The following is a 17962-nucleotide window of genomic DNA, read 5'->3' as shown; positions in this document are numbered from 1 at the left end:
CCATCTGCATCAAGAGTCAGTCCAATGTTCTCCTTAGACCTCCTTTTTCTGTTGATGTACTTAAAATGCCTTTTATGTTGTCCAACACCACACTGACTTAATATCAGCTCAAGCTGAGCTTCAGCTTATCTTGTTTTCTCTCTGCAGATGTGAAATGCAGCTCGTAAATCTCTTTGTGAAGCCTGACTTTATTTCCAGAGATCATATCTTTTTTTCTGCCCTGCTTCCAGGAGAGTTCCCTGTTCAGCCAAGTTAGTCCTCCCTACTTGCTTGACTTGTGACACAATGGGGCCTTTAGAAGGTGGTTCTTAAAAAGTAACCAGCTCTTGTGGATCCCTAAGTGCATGCCCCAGATACTGTATATGTGTCCCATGTATGCATGCCTGCTGGGTTGTGACCTCAGTGGTATTTCAGAGACGTGATGGGTTGGTTACTGGCATGTTAGGATGGAAGGATAGAGGCTCTTTAAGAAGGACAGGCAGGGAAGGTGAGAAGAGGGCATTGCTCTCTATGTCAATGAGCAGTTGGATTGGATGGAGCTCTGCCTGAGGGTGGATGAGGAGCTGACAGAGAGCTTATGGGTCAGGATTACAGGGAGGGCAGGGGCAGGGGACATTATAGTGGGAGTGTTCTACAGGCCATCTGATCAGGAAGACCAAGCGGATGAGGCCCTCTATAGACAAAAATAAGCAGCCTCACATTTACAAGCCTTGGCTCTCATTGGGGATTTTAACTGCTCCAATATCTGTTGGAGGAACAGCACAGCAGTGCGTAGGAAATCGTTCCTGGAATCAATTGATAACAACTTCCTTCTCCAAATGATAGAGGAGCCAACAAGGAGCGGTGCAGTGCTGGATCTTATTCTCACCAAGAAGGTTGGGCTGGTGGGGAATGTAAAACTCAAGGGCTGCCTTGGCTGCAGTGATCCATGAAATGGTGCAGTTTTTAATTCAGAGGGCAGCAAGGAGGAAGCACAGCAAGCTTGTTATCGTAGACTTTGATAGAGCAGATTTTGCCCTCTTCGGGGATCTGCTTGATAGAGTACCATGGGACAGAGCCCTGGAAGGAAGAGGAGCCCATGAAAGCTGGTTAATATTCAAGGATCACCTCCTCCAAACTCAGGAGCAATGCATCCCAGCAAAGAGGAAGTCAGGCAAAAACACCAGGAGGCCTGGATGGATAAACAAGAAGTCCTAGACCAAGCTTTAATAGAAAAAGAATGCCTACAGAGAGTGGAAGCAAGTACAGGTAGTCTGGGAGGGATACAGAAACACTGTCCAAGCAGCCAGGTATCAGGTTAGGAAAGCCAAAGCTCTTTTAGAATTAAATTAGAACAGGGACATCAAGGGCAACAAGAAAGAGCTTTATATATACCTCAGAGATAAAAGGAAGGTAAGGGAAACTGGGGGTCCTCTCCAGAAGGAAATGGAAAACCTGGTACCTCAGAATATGGAGAAGGCTGAGGTACTTGATGGCTTTTTTGCTTGAGGCTTCATTCAAAAGAACTCCAGGCACAAAGCCCAGGTCACAGAAGGGAAACACAGGGACTGGAAGAACGATAATCCACCCACTGTAGGAGAAAATCAAGTTTGAGACCATTTAAGGAAACTCCAGATGCACAAGACCATGGGACCTGTAGGGATACATCCGTGGGTCCCAAGGGAACTGGCAGATGTAGTTGCTAAGCCACTATCCATCTTATTTGTGTGATGGTTGATAGTCGGCTGAATATGAGCCAGCAGTGTGCTCAGGTGGCCAAGAAGGCCAACAGCATCCTGGCCTGTATAAGAAACAGCGTGGCCAGCAGGGCCAGGGAGGTGATCGTCCCCCTGTACTCGGCTCTGGTGAGGCCGCACCTCGAGTACTGCGTTCAGTTTTGGGCCCCTCGCTACAAGAAGGACATGGAGGTGCTTGAGCAAGTCCAGAGAAGGGCTACGAAGCTGGTGAGGGGCCTGGAGAACAAGTCTTACGAGGAGCGGCTGAGGGAGCTGGGCTTGTTCAGCCTGGAGAAGAGGAGGCTCAGGGGTGACCTTATCGCTCTCTACAGGTACCTCAAGGGAGGCTGTAGCGAGGTGGGGTTTGGTCTGTTCTCCCACGTGCCTGGTGACAGGACGAGGGGGAATGGGCTTAAGTTGTGCCAGGGGAGTTTTAGGTTGGATGTTAGGAAGAACTTCTTTACCGAAAGGGTTGTTAGACACGGGAACGGGCTGCCCAGGGAAGTGGTGGAGTCACCATCCCTGGAGGTCTTTAAAAGACGTTTAGATGTAGAGCTTAGGGATATGGTTTAGTGGGGACTGTTAGTGTTAGGTCAGAGGTTGGACTTGATGATCTTGAGGTCTCTTCCAACCTAGAAATTCTGTGATTCTGTGATTCTGTTATTTAAGAAGTCATGGCAATCCAGTGAATTTCCCACTGACCGGAAGAGGAGAAACATAACCTCCGTTTTTAAAATGGGAAAAAAAGGAAGACCTGGGAGCCTACAGGCCAGTCAATCTTACCTTTGTGCCTGGCAAGATCATGGAGCAGATACTCCTGGGAACTGTGCTAAGGCACATGGAAAATAAGGAGTTGATTTTTGACAGCCAACATGGCTTCACTAAGGGCCAGTCATGACTGACAAATCTAGTGCCTTTCTATGATGTGGTTACAAAATTTGTAGATAGGGGAAGAGCAGCTGACATTATCTACCTGGACTTGTGCAAAGCATTTTACAATGTCCTGCATGATATCCTTGTCTTGAAATTGAAGAGACATGGATTTGATGGATGGACCGTTGGGCAGGTAGGGAATTGGCTGGATGGCTGCATACAAAGTGCTGCAGCCAACAACAGCTCAAGGTCCAGGCAGAGATCAGTAATGAGTGGTGTTCCTCATGGGTCAGTATTGGGACCAGAACTATTTAACTTCTTTATCGGTGACATGGACTTTGAGATTGAGTGCACTGTCAGCAAGTTTGCCAATGACAACAATCTGTGTGGTGTAGTTGACATGCTAGAGGGAAGGAGGTGCCATCCAGAGGGACCTTGACAGGCTTGAGAAGTGGGCTTATGAGAGCCTCATGAGGTTCAACAAGGCCAAGAGCAAGGTCCTGCATCTGGGCCAGGGCAATCCCAAGCACAAATTACAGGCTGGGCAGAGAATGAATTGAAAGCAGCCCTTATGAGAAGAACCTGGGGGTGTTGGTTGATGAGAGGCTCGACATGAGACATCAATGTGTGCTTTAAGAACAAAATGCTAACTGTTATCCTGGGCTGCATGAAAAGAAACATGGTCAGCATGTGAAGGGAGGTGATTCTCCCCCACTACTCTGTTCTCATGAGACCCCACCTTAAATGCTGTGTTTAGCTCTGGGGCTGCCAGTATAATAAGGACGTGGTAGTATTAGAATGAGTCCAGGGGAGGGCCGTGTGGATGATCAAGGTGCTAGGCCACCTCTGCTGTGAAAACAGGCTGAGGGAGTTGGGGTGTTCAGCCTAAAGAAGAGAAGGGGAGACCTTATAGTGGCCTTCCAGTACATAAAGGGGGCCTGCAGGAAAGCTGGAGAGGGACACTTTACAGGGAGTGTAGTGGTAGGACAAAGATTAAGGCTTTAAACTAAAAGAGACAGATTTACATTAGGTGTAAGGAAGAAATTCTTTACTCTGAGAGCAGTGGGGCACTGGAACATGTTGCCCGGAGAAGCTGTGGATGCCCCATCCCTGGAAGTGTTTAAGGCCAGGCTGGATGGGGCTTTGAGCAACCTCGTCTAGTGTGTCCCTGCCCATGCCAGGGTTGTTGAAACTAGATGATCTTTAAGGTCTCTTCCAACTCAAGCCATTCTATGATTCTATGTTTCTATGATTCGGAACCCTCTAAAGCAGATTTCCAGAAGACACCACTAGCTCCCTAAGTAGCTCTTAAAATAAGTAGCTCTAAGTTTGCTTTCTTAAAATCCAGGGTGGCAACTCTGCTGACTGTTTTTTCTCACTACACCAAAAATTTTGAACTTTACTGTTCCGTCATCATTGCTGCCAAGTCACCTATTGTCACACCTCCTACAAGGCAGTGATATCATAACTTGGGAAGGGACCAAAGCTTCCAGTTTGTCCCATTTATTCCTCAAACTGTTTCCATTTTTAAACAAGCATTTCAGGTGTGCCTTTGCAACCTCCAGTGCATCCTTTGACTTGAGTCCAGTGATCCTAGTGATATCCCCCTCCTCGATAGATCCTGTTTTAAAAGCTCTCTCAATTGGTCTTGCCAGGTTATGAGCCAAGAATCATTTCACTCATTGAGAAAGTTGGGTCTTGTCAGGCCCCAGCAAATCTTGTGTCTCAAAGACTCCTCTGTCATTATAAAACCCACAATTCTGGTGAGGGCATTAGTCCTAGAGCCAGGCACACGGCTCATCTGTTTCTTTTCATGTCTCTTGCTACTGGGAGGAATGAGGAAAACACTGCCTGTGTTCTTGAGTCCTTTAGCTATCTTCCAAGGGCCTTTAAATCTCTTGTGATTGACCTCTCAGACTTCTTGTTACAGCATCATTGATATCTACATGAAAGAGTTCATGTGGGTAGTGTACTTGACCAAAAATGCAATACATTAATTACAGTAATAACGGTAACATAGACATATAGTCTGTGAATTTTGAGGTGTTAACTTGGCATGATTGCTATCATTTAAGGACATGGCTTAAATGAGTCTTCATTTGTTATGTCTTAGTTTCTGAAGTGTCCTGTTAGCCTCATTTAAACTTGATAACACTGATTAAATTAAATTGTTCATTATTGCCTGCAGGGTATGTTTCTCCATTTGCTTGCAGTTTACATTGTACTTTAGGTAATGTGTAACCTACTGCTACCTATAGTCAGCAAACAAAGCTTACATACAAAGTGTTCTTTTATAAGACAATATAACTGAAATTGTCTTTAGGCTTAACTTTGTCATAACTAAAGGAAATTAGCACTTGAATTCTTCTTTTTATTTTTATTTTTTATTTTTATTATTACATGAAACTCCCATTAAACTATTCTTTCTGATTGGCATGCCTGCGGTCCCAGCAAAAACTGGCAATTCCCAAATATTTCAGTAATAAAATTATGAACAAGGAAAGTAAGAGATATCTTTTTTTTTTTTTTGAAGATTAATGTGGAAAACTACAACATTCTTGATGTTTGCTTTTACATGTTGTATTTTCCCCATCCACTGTCTTTCAACAAAACTGTGACATATATAAAAATAAAAACTATTTCTGAGTTCGTGCCATAAGCATTTTTTTTTGTCCTTTCCATCCACTGAATTGCTTAACCTTTAGGAATGAATTTCATTCTCTGCTTTGATTTATGTATTGTTAATTCAAGAGTTGCCATTTGCTATAACAGGAGCAGGCTTCCTGGGTGTGCCAGTGTGATGACAACATGGTTCAGAGGCTAGAAACAGATTTCAAAATGACTCTTCAACAGCAAAGCACTCTGGAGCAGTGGGCTGCCTGGCTTGATAATGTAATGATGCAAGCACTGAAACCGTATGAAGGAAGACCCAGCTTTCCTAAAGCAGCACGGCAATTTCTGTTAAAATGGTCTTTCTACAGGTAGTATTTATTAGAAATCTAAAACAGTTTAAGTATTCTGTTATTTGCTGATTGTTCACTGTAGCAAAGTTGACAGATGTAACATCATACTGACTCACTAAGTCATGAAAAACTTATTTAAAAAAAATATATTGTTCACATCAAACTCAGAGACACTTGTAACTTGGCAGGAACTTAAGTGATGCTCTTATTCTTTTAAAGTCCATGTGAAAATGAATGCAGGTAGAATTTTGTCATGAGTTAGATAATGTGAAATCTTTAGGTTGAATTAACTATACAATTATTAGGTCACTATTTTTAATATTATTAATTGAAACACTGGTATCTGTGTTTATTGGGTAAGGAAGGCAAAACTTTTTTTAATGTATGGAGAGCTCATTAAGACAAGATTTCTGTGATAGTTGCTTATTGAAACAGTGTGGTGGTTTTATGCAGCTGGGAAGCTGAGCTAAACCACAATTGCTCTCTCACTCACACTCCTCAAAAGGAAAGGGGAGAGAACACGATGAAAAGGTCTAAGGGGTAGAGATAAGGACAGGGAGATCACTCAACAATTATTGTCATGGGCAAAACATACTCAGTATAAGGAGATGAATAAAATTGTCTATTACTAACAAGCCAGAGCACTGAGAAACAGAAAAACAAAGAACATCTTCCCCCCATCCATCCTCTCCCACCTCCTCCCCCTGAGCAGCACAGGGGAACATGGGCTGCGGTCAGTCCCCAGTGCTTTCCCTCTGTCACTCCTTCACAGTCACCATCTGCTCCTGCTGTAGTATAGGTTCCCTCCAATGCTGTCCTTCCCCATCCTGGTCCTGCATGGGTTTCCCACAGGCAGCAGCATGGGTCCACATCATGGGGTCCATCCATGAGGAGCAAACTGCTCCAGCATGGGTACCCCACGGGACCCCCTGCTCCTGCGTGGGCTCTTCTCCACGGGCTGCAGCTCCGGCCCGGGGCCTGCTCCTGCGGGGGCTCTCCATGGGCCGCAGCCTCCTCCAGGCCACATCCACCTGCTCCACCGGGGGCTCCTCCACGGGCTGCAGCGTGGAGATCTGCTCCGTGTGGGACCCATGGGCTGCAGGGGGACAGCCTGCTCCACCAGGGGCCTCTCCACAGGCTGCAGGGGAACTGCTGCTGCCTGCCTGGAGCTCCTCCTGCCCTCCTGCTGCACTGACCTGGGGGCTGCAGGGCTGCTTCTCACTCCTCATTCTCCCAGCTGCTGTTGTACAGCAGGTTTTTTTGTTTTTTTTTTTTTCCTTTCTTAAATCTGCTCTCACAGAGGTGCAACCAACATCACTCACTGGCTCAGCTCTGGCCGGCAGCAGGTCCCTTTTGAACTGTCTCTTAACTTACATGGGGCAGCTTCTGGATTCTTCTTACAGAGGCCACCCCTGCAGCCCTCCTGCTATCAAACCGCTGCTGTGTAAACTCACTACAAACAGTTATCAGAATAAACCTAGTAATCTAGTTCTTTGAAAATGACTGTGTCAGCTACTTGCTGAGGATATCAATATCATATATATATATAGTCTTTTTTTTCTTTCTGTTTTTGAATTTCAAAGTTTTAAAATTCTGACAAAACCGTCGTACTGGGGATGTGGGCTCAACATACATTATTTAAGTATTAGCTTGTTTAAAGTGAAACAGTTTTCATACAATTTTGTTTCTTCTTTTGTGCGTATGTTTTTAACATTTTTTTCCTTCAGATTAGATTATATGCATAGTCAAGTATTGGTAGTTATGCATATATGAAAACAAAATGGAAAACAAAACAATCCATTATTTCTTAATATAATGTGGTATCCAACAATCCAGTTATTTCTTAATATAATGTGGTATCCAACAATACCTTCAGCAAAAGGAGAGAAGCAAATGTTTTTTCCTGGACATCTCTTTCTGAAGACACCATAAATCAGACATTTGTGGATGATGTTGCTTTTAGGAATGTTGGTTTTGAGGTGAAATGTGTGTATGGATAACTTAAAATGACTATAACATATAACAGAAACATATCTTTTTCTATTTTTGAATAGCTCAATGGTGATTCGAGATTTAACCTTGCGCAGTGCTGCTAGCTTTGGCTCTTTTCATCTGATCCGCTTGCTTTATGATGAATACATGTTTTACTTAGTAGAACATCGTGTTGCTCAGGCAACAGGAGAGACACCTATTGCAGTTATGGGAGAGGTAAGAACATGTAAGAGACTACACTGATGGATTTAGTGATGAATTTTAGTATGTATCTTTGCAAATTTTCTAAACATTTATATGGAGCTGTGGAAAGTTCTGCAGTGTAAGAATAGATTGGGTTACTAGTACATCTACTAATTTGTTGATTGTCAGAGTTCTAAAATCACACTGAATTCTAACAACCGAATCTTTGCTAACAAGCTTACTCCTTTACAAACCTGCACAGAGATTCATGTGCCTAAGTTTGGGCACAGTTTGAGAAATGTTTTTCAACATAAAACATTTTTTTCAGTTTTTGACAACTGAATGTGTGAAAAATAAAAAACAAAAACAAACCCTGTTGCTTACATGGATCTGTTTACAAGTATTTCCACACATTTTAAATTCCAACACAAATGTTAACACAAGTGAGCTGACTACGCCCACTGACCTGAGAAGGGTGTCTCGCTTGCAGAAATTTGATCTGTATGGTACTGCTCACATTCATGTCACCAGTGCCGTCATACTTAGAGGTCTGTGACACAGCTGATTTTAATATCTGTGTTTCAAAGATTATAGGCTTAAAAAAAAAACAACACAAAAATCTCAATTGAGAACCAGTGTTTCATGGCATCTACAAGGGAAAGTTTATCTCATCCCTCTTTTCTCCAGTACTTCATCTATCTAACTTTTGAGTGCGATGCACAATTTTTCAAAATAAATTTATATTAAAAGTGCTGGAAAATTGTTATATTTAATAATATAGTCAATATTTAATAAGATAGCTTTGTTACATTTTTAAATTTGGGAGTCATTGTATCATATTGATTACTGACTACTTCCAAGTTATTTTGTGTGTTGATTTAACATCAGGTGTCACTCTTCCTTCAAGATACACTAATAGTGTCACTCCATACTATAAAAAGCTACTGTACTTTCATGAGAAACTGAAAATTTCTTACTTTATTTGTCAAATAATTTCAAACCATATGGCATAAGGTCTCAGAAAAACTAAATTACAAAATTTCTGCTTAGTGACCCACCAATAATATATTTGCTTAATCATTCTTGTCTTCTTAATAGACATCATATATTTGTACATACATTTTTGTTGTAGTGTAGACTTAAAAAAAAATTATGCAAATTGAGATGGATATATTACTGGGAAATAAGTAACCCAGAACTTTCGGAGGTGAAACAGGCACAGTAGAAGTTGTAAATACTCATTAAGTATATGCTTTTTACTGTTTTCCTGTGACTGAAATAAAACAAAGAAGTCTAAAACTATAGTCTGACAAAGACTAGTGTTACAGCTAAGAAAAACATTCTCATTTTCCACCCATCCCCTTCTCCCATCTTTGGACACAGGTATTGGCAAAGGTACTTCAGAGTGCTGCAGTTAACTGCAGCCAAATAAAAATGACCTCATGTTTAAAGGTTTTTCTCTTAGGTGAGTTTTGTCATACATTTCTGTTGCATGGTTGTGTGAATACTTAATGAACACAGCCAAAATATTGTAAGGATAGGTATAATGACATGAAAGGATGGGTACTGGAGTTCTATTAGCATTCCTTAAATTACTGTCTTACCTTACTGTACTTCTGAAAAAGATTGGTATCATTAATTATTGTTAGAAATTTATTTATCTAAATAACATACTCTTTTCATTTGTGATTGATTCATGACATTTTACTTTGCCAATCTCATTTAAGAGTAGGTTAGAAGATTCAGGGAAAGAAAAGAAAGAAGGTTTTCGTCTAGCTTGTGAGCAACTATTTTGAAAAGGTATCTTTTTGATATAAGTGAACAGTTAACAGATTCTAAACCTTTTATCAGCAGTAGCTTTCATTTACCTTGTAAATCTGCAATGCTGTAACTGCTTTTTCTGTAACTTCATTTTTATTCTAGCTTCTCTGGAAAATTTTAAAAAGAGCTTTTGGATGAAATATTGACAATTCAAAATGGATATATGTCATATTTTCTGACCGTATATAACACAGAAGTAGTTCGGTTCAAGTGATAAAGGCCATGATGAAGTCATCTTAAAAAAGAATGATATCATCACCCATTTTAATTTAAGAGGGCTTACTTAGTGACAGTTATCTTAATAAGTACGAACCTAGGATGGAATGCAAAACGAATTGATGTGTAACAGATGTGGCTGCAGTCAATACCATGTGTTCGCATGCTAACCTCAAACCAGTGGAGCATGGGCCTGCTCCATCACAGATGCTCTAAGTTTATATTTGCTTAAGATGGTGTCTAGTTTTTTTACTGTTTATTTTGCAGTTTGGTGACTTAAATGCTGTGTCCCCTGGAAATATGGATAAAGGTAAGCATTTTAATCTCTCCAGTGTGTAATTCTGTATAGAGTCTCTGAGCAACTTAGATTTTAAAAATACGTATAAATAAATACATACACATACTATGATTTTAAAATGCATGTGTATGTTTTGTGGATACATTAACATATGGATACTGCATCATATAATGACTAGAATATTTTAGTTATGTTTCCTGATAAGAATTTATTTTAAAGATGTTTATTATTTACACAAGAAACATTCAAATTTTTACCCAGCATTTAGTTGTATCTGGTAGGACAAAGAAGGGGAACAGCCATAGGAAGAAAGCCAGGAGTATGCTCTTGTATCTTCATTACTACCAAGTGTAGATGTCAAGATTACATACAGTTGCTAAATAACTTGTCAGTGAAAAAGATAGGAAGAAAAGAGTTTTTAATAAAGTTTTCATGCCATATTTTGACATATATTTTTATATTGACTGGTTGTGTAATTTGATGTCAAGTCATAACCACATTTCACCTCAGTTTCCCTATCTATAAGTAAGAGAAACTACTCTTGTAAAAGTTTATCAAGTCTTATAGATGAGAGGCATTTTGCTATATGAAGTTAATGCAGTTTGTTAGAGATTGTTTTTGAGGTTGCTAATTGCTCTTTCTTGTTATTGCATCAATAGTATGTAACTGAAGTGATCAGAACTGTGGTAGTCTGTTAATCTATTTGAAATAATCATTAATGTTTTCCATTAAAATTTTAACTTTTCAGTTTATACTCTATGAAATTGCTAGTCTTCCTTGTATCTGTATTTCAAATATTATTTGCAAAACAAAAGTCCTTGTATTACAATTTTTTTCCTTTGTGCTACTTTTATGGTTGTTTGTTTGTGCAGATGAGGGCAGTGAAGTTGAAAGTGAAATAGATGAAGAGATGGATGAAAATGGAGAGCCACAAGCCAAGAGGGAGAAAACAGAGATAAACCAGGCATTTCAGGTGGGCTGCATGCAGCCTGTGCTTGAGAGTGGAGTACAGCAGAACCTCCTGAACCCAATTCATAACGAGCACATTGTTGCAACTACTCAGACTATCAGACAATGCAGTGCTACAGGAAATACATATACTGCAGTCTAATATGAAACTTTCCCCCCGTTACATTAGCCCTTTGAGTTTAATATGAAAAAAAAAAAAATAAAGAGAGAAAAAGTCTGAAGGTTGACTGTTGTCAAATTTTAACTGTGCTGAACATAATTTTATTGGAGTTATTAAATGGAATGGATGTATGTATTTTGCCAGATCTGTTTAAAAAAAGAAAAAACAACAGATTTTTTTGTAAACTGAATCATTTTGCATTGGCCACTCAATATGAAGAGTTTTCTTAGAATCAAATGCAAGGAAGATTTTTGCAAAGCTTAATGTTAATGTTTTTGTCCTCTTATAATAATTTAAATTTTTTCATAGTTTTTTAAAAAAATTAATGTTAATTATTAGTTATGACAATGATTTCATATACATAGGTTTCTAATTAGATGCTCTTCTGTGAAATATCAAAAGAACTATTTTCTTTGATTTACACTGGAGGCATACTTATTTGACAGCAGATGTATCAAATTTGTTATAAAAGGTGCTTTTCCTTGGACAACTAAAAGACACTATTTTTAAAAAATTGTGAGCATTCAGGGGGAAATTTTGTAATAATGTTGGAGGATTGGGAGATATTCTAGTTTCTTTCTGTAAGGAAGAAGCAAGTTTAAATAATGGAATTGTAATAGAATGTGATAATGTGTACGTAATAAACGTACCTAATTATCTGACCATTATATTAACAATGCAAGGTTCCTTTAAAATCAACAGTTCCAGATATTATTTCCTTACCAGTTCCTCTGTTTTGAAGACTACTGATTCTTTATGTGGCACCACTGAACAGGTGCTTTTAGCTGTTGAGTGGTACTGTAGTTGTTAGAAGCTGAAGCTGAAAAAGAAGTGACTTGATTATTATTGTTAATTTCTAAGTGTACGTGCTACTTAAGCTGAACTGGACATACAGGAAAACATTCCATTTGGATGACTTTCTTCTATTCCAGGTCTTTTCATATTAGTTGTTCAATCTGCTGCTCTTAGAAAAGATGATTTATAGAGTGCAAGGAATGTAGCAACCTGCATCATTTTCCTTTCAAAAATATTTCCTTGTTGTTAAAGTGGAATTAAATTTTTACAAAAAAAAAAAAATTAGATAAGGCAGTGTAACTGGCACACCTCACTTGTACTTATTCCCAATTGTGTAGAATTTGAATAGGTGGCTAGATGGACCATTGCCATTTAAGAATGTACATCAGGGATCATTGTACCTCGGCTATTACATGGTGCCTTAAACAGAACTGAAGCTAAGATTTAGTACTTTTTGTTATTCTTAATTCTTAAATTAATTCAACAAGGTGTGCCTGTCATCTTCAAATTCCCTAAGTAAGGACAGGTTACATAGCCTTCAAAAGAAGAAAATGATTTTTTATTATTAAATGATTTTAATATCCCTCTTAGAATGACAATAAACCTATTTTTTCTCATTTCTAGCTGGATTTCACTTTATTACAAATAAAATTTGCTTGGGAATTTAGAAGGCAAAACTAGCTTTAATACCAACTTCAAATGTCAAAATAGATTGACCATAGTCCCAAGCATGATTATATATTTTTTAGACCCCTGTCTACTTTTAATTTTAAAAAGTAAAAGTAAATAAATGAGCAGGTACATAATGCAGTGCATGTTTTCAATGTGTATATTTTGTGGGGTATCAGTCTGATTTTACATATAATGGTTAAATCTCATAATGACAGTTTATATAGCCCATATTGATTGACATTAAACAATCAGATTTTTCTTCTTGAACATTTCATTATGCGGACACATGAATTTGCTACACTAAAATAAGGAATTAAATAAGAAACAAAGCCAAACACTAAAGGAGAGCACAAAAAGATCAACTTTATACAAAAGACTGTGTAAGAAAATTAGGGTTTCATTTATTTTGGTTTATCTACTGTGTCTGTAAAATGACTTTGAAGTAATATATACCAAATGGGAAAATAACGTGAAATGAATAGCGTACTTACAGCAACAGGTTTGTTGCTATAAACTACATATGCTTCAAAGACAGCTACATGTGAACTGAAACGTCCTAACATTATTGTTGTAAAAAATAAATTTAAATTCCTTTACAGAATGGGGAGGTGAACCCATCCTGCTTATTCTGTGTAGGCAAAATTCCTAGTTAATGTCAGTAGAAGGCTTTTGCCTCAGTAAAAAGTGAAAGTGAGGCTTATATTCATTATTTCTAAACTCATAAATGCACTGAATCTCATTATATATTTTGTTCTCACATATATCGCTCAGTGTGTCCTGATTTTTCCTTGGAAATCAGCACATCTGTACCCTTCACCAAAAATGCTAAAACTAAGCTGTGATAAATATTTACTCCCCTTCATTGTGCATTATAAGATGTTTACAATTAAAATAAAGTGACATAATTGAACTTTTTTTTTTTTTAATTTTCAACTTTTTAAAATTTTGTAGTACTTCTTTCAGTTTTTGTGTTGACAAACCTATAATGTTTTCTTATTATTGTCTTTTATTGGTTTAATATTGTATTTGTTGTTGCTGAGAAAAGAGAATGATTGTACTAGGTAAATCTAGATCGTTAAAACAAGTGGGACATGAGTATCTTTAATTATTTAGATCCCCACTCCCATCCAGTTGTTCACTGTTCACAAAGTGCAAAAAAAATAATATAAAACCAACCCACAAACAAAAAAATAAAAACTCTGAAAAATAAATACAGAGTTGGAATGCTGCAATGTATTTCATAGCTTCTACGAACAATCAGTTAACAAAGCAAATTAGAACTATGCCAGGTTTAGAAAACTGAATGGCATCTATATTCCTGTTCTTATCAATTGATTATTCTGTAGAGTCTTTAAACACTCTTTTCTTCTACCTTTTTACAAGATTTTTAAAAGAACTGAGTTACTGTAAGCTAATTTGTGTAGTTACAGGTTTGGGAGTCTTGTGTTTTATTTTTACATTTACTGAAATTTGAATTGAACATACTTAGGTAAAACATTTTGCACACTCCTACTATCTTTAATAGTTTTAGTAATGATTATATGACAGAGATATGAATACCTCAGTCCAGATCCTATAATGTGTATCATGGGGTTGCATTGACACACCAGCTCTGAAGTCTACTATTAGTGCTCTGGAGAAGTGTAGCGTGTAGGATAGACAGGATAGACATTACTAGATCTGATAACGATTTATGTGTTTTATTTGATCTTGACATAGTATTGAAAATAATTATTTACAGGCATTTTCTCCATTAGCACAAAAGGCACAGTGAACAGTGTGAGGGAATGGGTATTGTTGAACTACCTTTTCAAAGCACAGGGCCCAATTTTCAAAAGTTTTATGTTTATGATAATTTTTGGTACATTTCCATCTTTCTCATGGTAAATCAGTTTTAAAGCTTTTCTTTTTTATGTTCTCAAATATTTTTTTTGTGCATGTTTTACTCATGTACTGTAGCATGCTATAAGCACCTTCTTTTAAAATAAAACTTCCATTAAAAATTGGAAAATAGATTTGAAATCATTTACTTGTAAAATGATGACTTACAGCATTACAGCCTTTAGTTCATAAATAAGAAAATAGATAATGTTCTGGTGTATGGTCATTCAGGAATGTATAGATCTATATACAAATTTAATTTAAAGCGAGGTATTTTTAAATATCTAAAACACCTCCTTTTTTTCACTTTTTTTCCCTAAGAGACATGATCTGATGTCTTTGTCAGTATCACTCGTTGACATCTGCACTGTTCAGAAAAACTTTTATATTAGAGATGCACTGCAATCCAATTTAATTCAGAACAGTTTTACAAAATAAAAGTAATCATCATTAGCCATAAATTATCCACTTCCATAAAAGTGGAAGAAGAATATATTCATTAATAATGTATGTTTTGGTACTTATCTGCAACAGTAATTTCAGAGTTTAAAACATTCATTTGAGAGAGCAGCATGAATTTCTGAAAATTGGGCCCTTGTCTCTCTGACGGGACAAACTCTGTCTGTATGGTTTAAAACAAATCAGTAAATGGAATTGTACTATCTCTGCTAATTTGTTTGGTGATCTAAGACAAACAAATAAAAAAAACTGGAATAGGAGCATAAACACACAGTGCTTAGTTCTAGTATTAGAAAATTAATTTAATGTAATGCCTTGCATTAACCCTTTGAGCATTGTAAGTCACATGATGAGAATAAAGCTTTTTAGATAATATAATTAGTCCACTGAACATATACTTTGAAATACCTGATAGCATGGTAGATTTTGTTTGGTTATTTGTTTAATTTCTAAAGTAAATACTTGCATACTATATGGGAATGATTTTGTGATAGGAGGTTCAATAGGTTTAGCCAAAATATTCACTGCCATTGATGTGTACTGTATAATGGAAAACAGTTCTTCAGCTCCCTTGTTTTCATAATTGCATAAATGCATAAAGAAAATCAAATGTGTTTCTACAGACATGAAAATGTCTAATTTAAGATGCCTTTAGAAGGGGAAGGTTTAGAAAATATATTATATTTAGCCTATTTTGAAAATCTCCTTAGGTAGGTTAGTATTGGAATATTCTGGTACTGTACAAGAGAATCTTTAGGATTAAAAGAAAGATTAGTGAAGAAGAAAATTTTTACAGAATATTTGATATGTTTGCATTAAGATTTTCTGCAGTTTTTTTGATAAGCAAGAATACAATTATGTTCATATTCCTTTTAACATTTAGCCATTGCAATAATAACTAATGGAAAGGTGAAGGTATTCCGTTCAGCTTCATCTATAGGGGTACAATTTGGATAGCCCTTATTGAATGTCAGAATTTTAAAAGCAACCCAGAAACTGCACCAGCCTTTTGCCATGTTAAAATGCCCCTTAGTTCTTAAAACTACTGCTCGAAAGAACAAGGGAACAAGTGTAGTAGCAAGTACAGATTCTTTGAGATTAAGGAGAGAAATGCCACCTTACTAAGTGAGAGTACTGTACATTTTCTACTGGTTTCTTGCAGTATCAATCAGTCAGCAAACACTAAATGCAGCTGTACTTATTTAAGTCTACCTGAGGGCAAAAACAAAGGTCTCTTTTTAAGTTATTTAATGCAATTACATTAGTAGTATAATGCAAGTAAGCTGTAAACATTTTTAGTCAGTTAATGCAAATTCATGCAGAATTAATTATCATAAATGCAATACTCAAAGGGTTTTAATTTAACAACTTTTTTATTCATAATTTAATGTAAATGCTTCTGAGTTTGCATGCCTTGATCATTGCTGCTAGTGATTTTATGTGCCAGTAGACCTGAGTTTAATTTACCAGTTTAACTTGAGAAATAGTAAAAGCCACTTACAAAGTGACTGCCTAATGTTTGTTTGAAGTAAAATATGCCTTAGTTTGAAAATGATCATTTTAACTCGTTTTATTCTGTTTTTTATTTTCCTTTTCCTTTTGAAAAAATAAATTAACAATTTGGGATTGGAAGCCCTGAGTAGTTAAATAATTGCTAAGAAATGTTCTTATAGATTGCTCATTAAGGGTGAAATTTACTGTAGAAAAGAAGGCCCAGAACAAGACTGAGCATCAAATGAGCCTCACTTACATCTAAATCAGAAAAAAATATATATATATATTTTTTTCTATATTCTTAAGCACTTTCTTGATTCAGGTGCAAATGTCTTACAAGAGTTTTCAGTTCTGGATGAATTCTACTCTGAAACAAAAAATGTCCTTGTCACAGGAATTTTGGAGGGACAACCTCACATGGATTGGTATTTACCAGGAACTCATTTCAATTCTTTTTGACTTGCTGATGTCATTAAGAGCTTTTTACACGAACACTAAAGGGTTCCCCAAATAAAGTTTCTTTCCGTACAATATTAATGTGATTGCTTTGCATTTAAACATTATATCCATCTTAAAGTAACCCAATTAAGCAATTTAAAATGTCAGAAAAATAACACTTTGTACCAAAGCAAGTTGCCCATCTCCATGCATCTTCACTGAAAATTTGGATTTACAGTTAATAACCAATGAGGCTGTTAAAGAAACTTCGAGTGCCTTTCAAAAACTTGGAAAATTGTGCCTGAGGTGGTAAACTTTAATTAGGTTAATTCTAGAGCTACCAATCAGTAATTTTGTCATCACTCAGGGCTTTCTTACCTTCTAGGAAACTTCCATTCTTGCATTTATTTTATACTGTATTTTTTTTAAAGTGCCATCATTTAAATTTTCACTTAGTAAGTGGCAGATTACATTATTCAGTCCCACAGCACAGAAACATCATAACACTAGGACATATTCAAACATTTATTTTGCAGTTGACTGAATATATTATGTAAATGAGGTAAGCAACTTTTTGTAGATTGTATGTGTGAGATAATGTAATGTTCTTTTCCAGTTTTTGGACTACAGTTGAATATACTTTTTAATTATTTAAAAAAGACATCTTTACAGAATAACGTGATGGTTTTTTTGTATAATGTATTTGATTTTGTAAATACGTATTTCCTGATGTGATTTTTGTGAGAAATGCTAAATCTTTTAGTATATCATGTCCTCTCAAAACTGGCAGGAGCTAAATAATAGTTTGTGGGCAATTTGTATTGTGTACTGTACAATAACTGGGGAACTTTTATAATTATAAAAATATATATTAACTTTTAGTGTGTTGTTTAAAAAAATGACTGGAACATACTAAAGACAGTAGGATTTTTCTGAATATTTCAGACTTGAACTCAGGCTAGCTTTTTGTGTTTTTCAAAACAAAATTGTGTCTTGTCTTTTAAAATCAATAAATTTGTTTTCTTGTTACAAA

The 17962-nt window shown here is 36.9% G+C and overlaps 1 protein-coding gene across 3 annotated transcripts in view; it reads left to right on the top strand.

The window, feature by feature from the left end:
* The window catches only part of RFX3 (regulatory factor X3), a 133987-nt gene extending 116025 nt beyond the window's left edge, over positions 1-17962 (top strand). For all 3 annotated transcript variants that reach the window (XM_035309588.1, XM_035309587.1, XM_035309586.1), the window contains 4 exons: positions 5361-5569; positions 7606-7759; positions 10031-10073; positions 10934-17962. In XM_035309588.1, coding sequence (XP_035165479.1) covers positions 5361-5569; positions 7606-7759; positions 10031-10073; positions 10934-11172 — 645 coding nt within the window. In that variant the 3' untranslated portion in view covers positions 11173-17962. The remainder of the gene's footprint in view (positions 1-5360; positions 5570-7605; positions 7760-10030; positions 10074-10933) is intronic.

Source organism: Oxyura jamaicensis, chromosome Z, assembly GCF_011077185.1.
Source record: "Oxyura jamaicensis isolate SHBP4307 breed ruddy duck chromosome Z, BPBGC_Ojam_1.0, whole genome shotgun sequence".
NCBI classification, from domain to species: Eukaryota; Metazoa; Chordata; class Aves; order Anseriformes; family Anatidae; genus Oxyura; species Oxyura jamaicensis.
The sequence above is the reverse complement of the archived record's forward strand: the minus strand, read 5'-3'. Positions and strand labels throughout refer to the sequence as shown.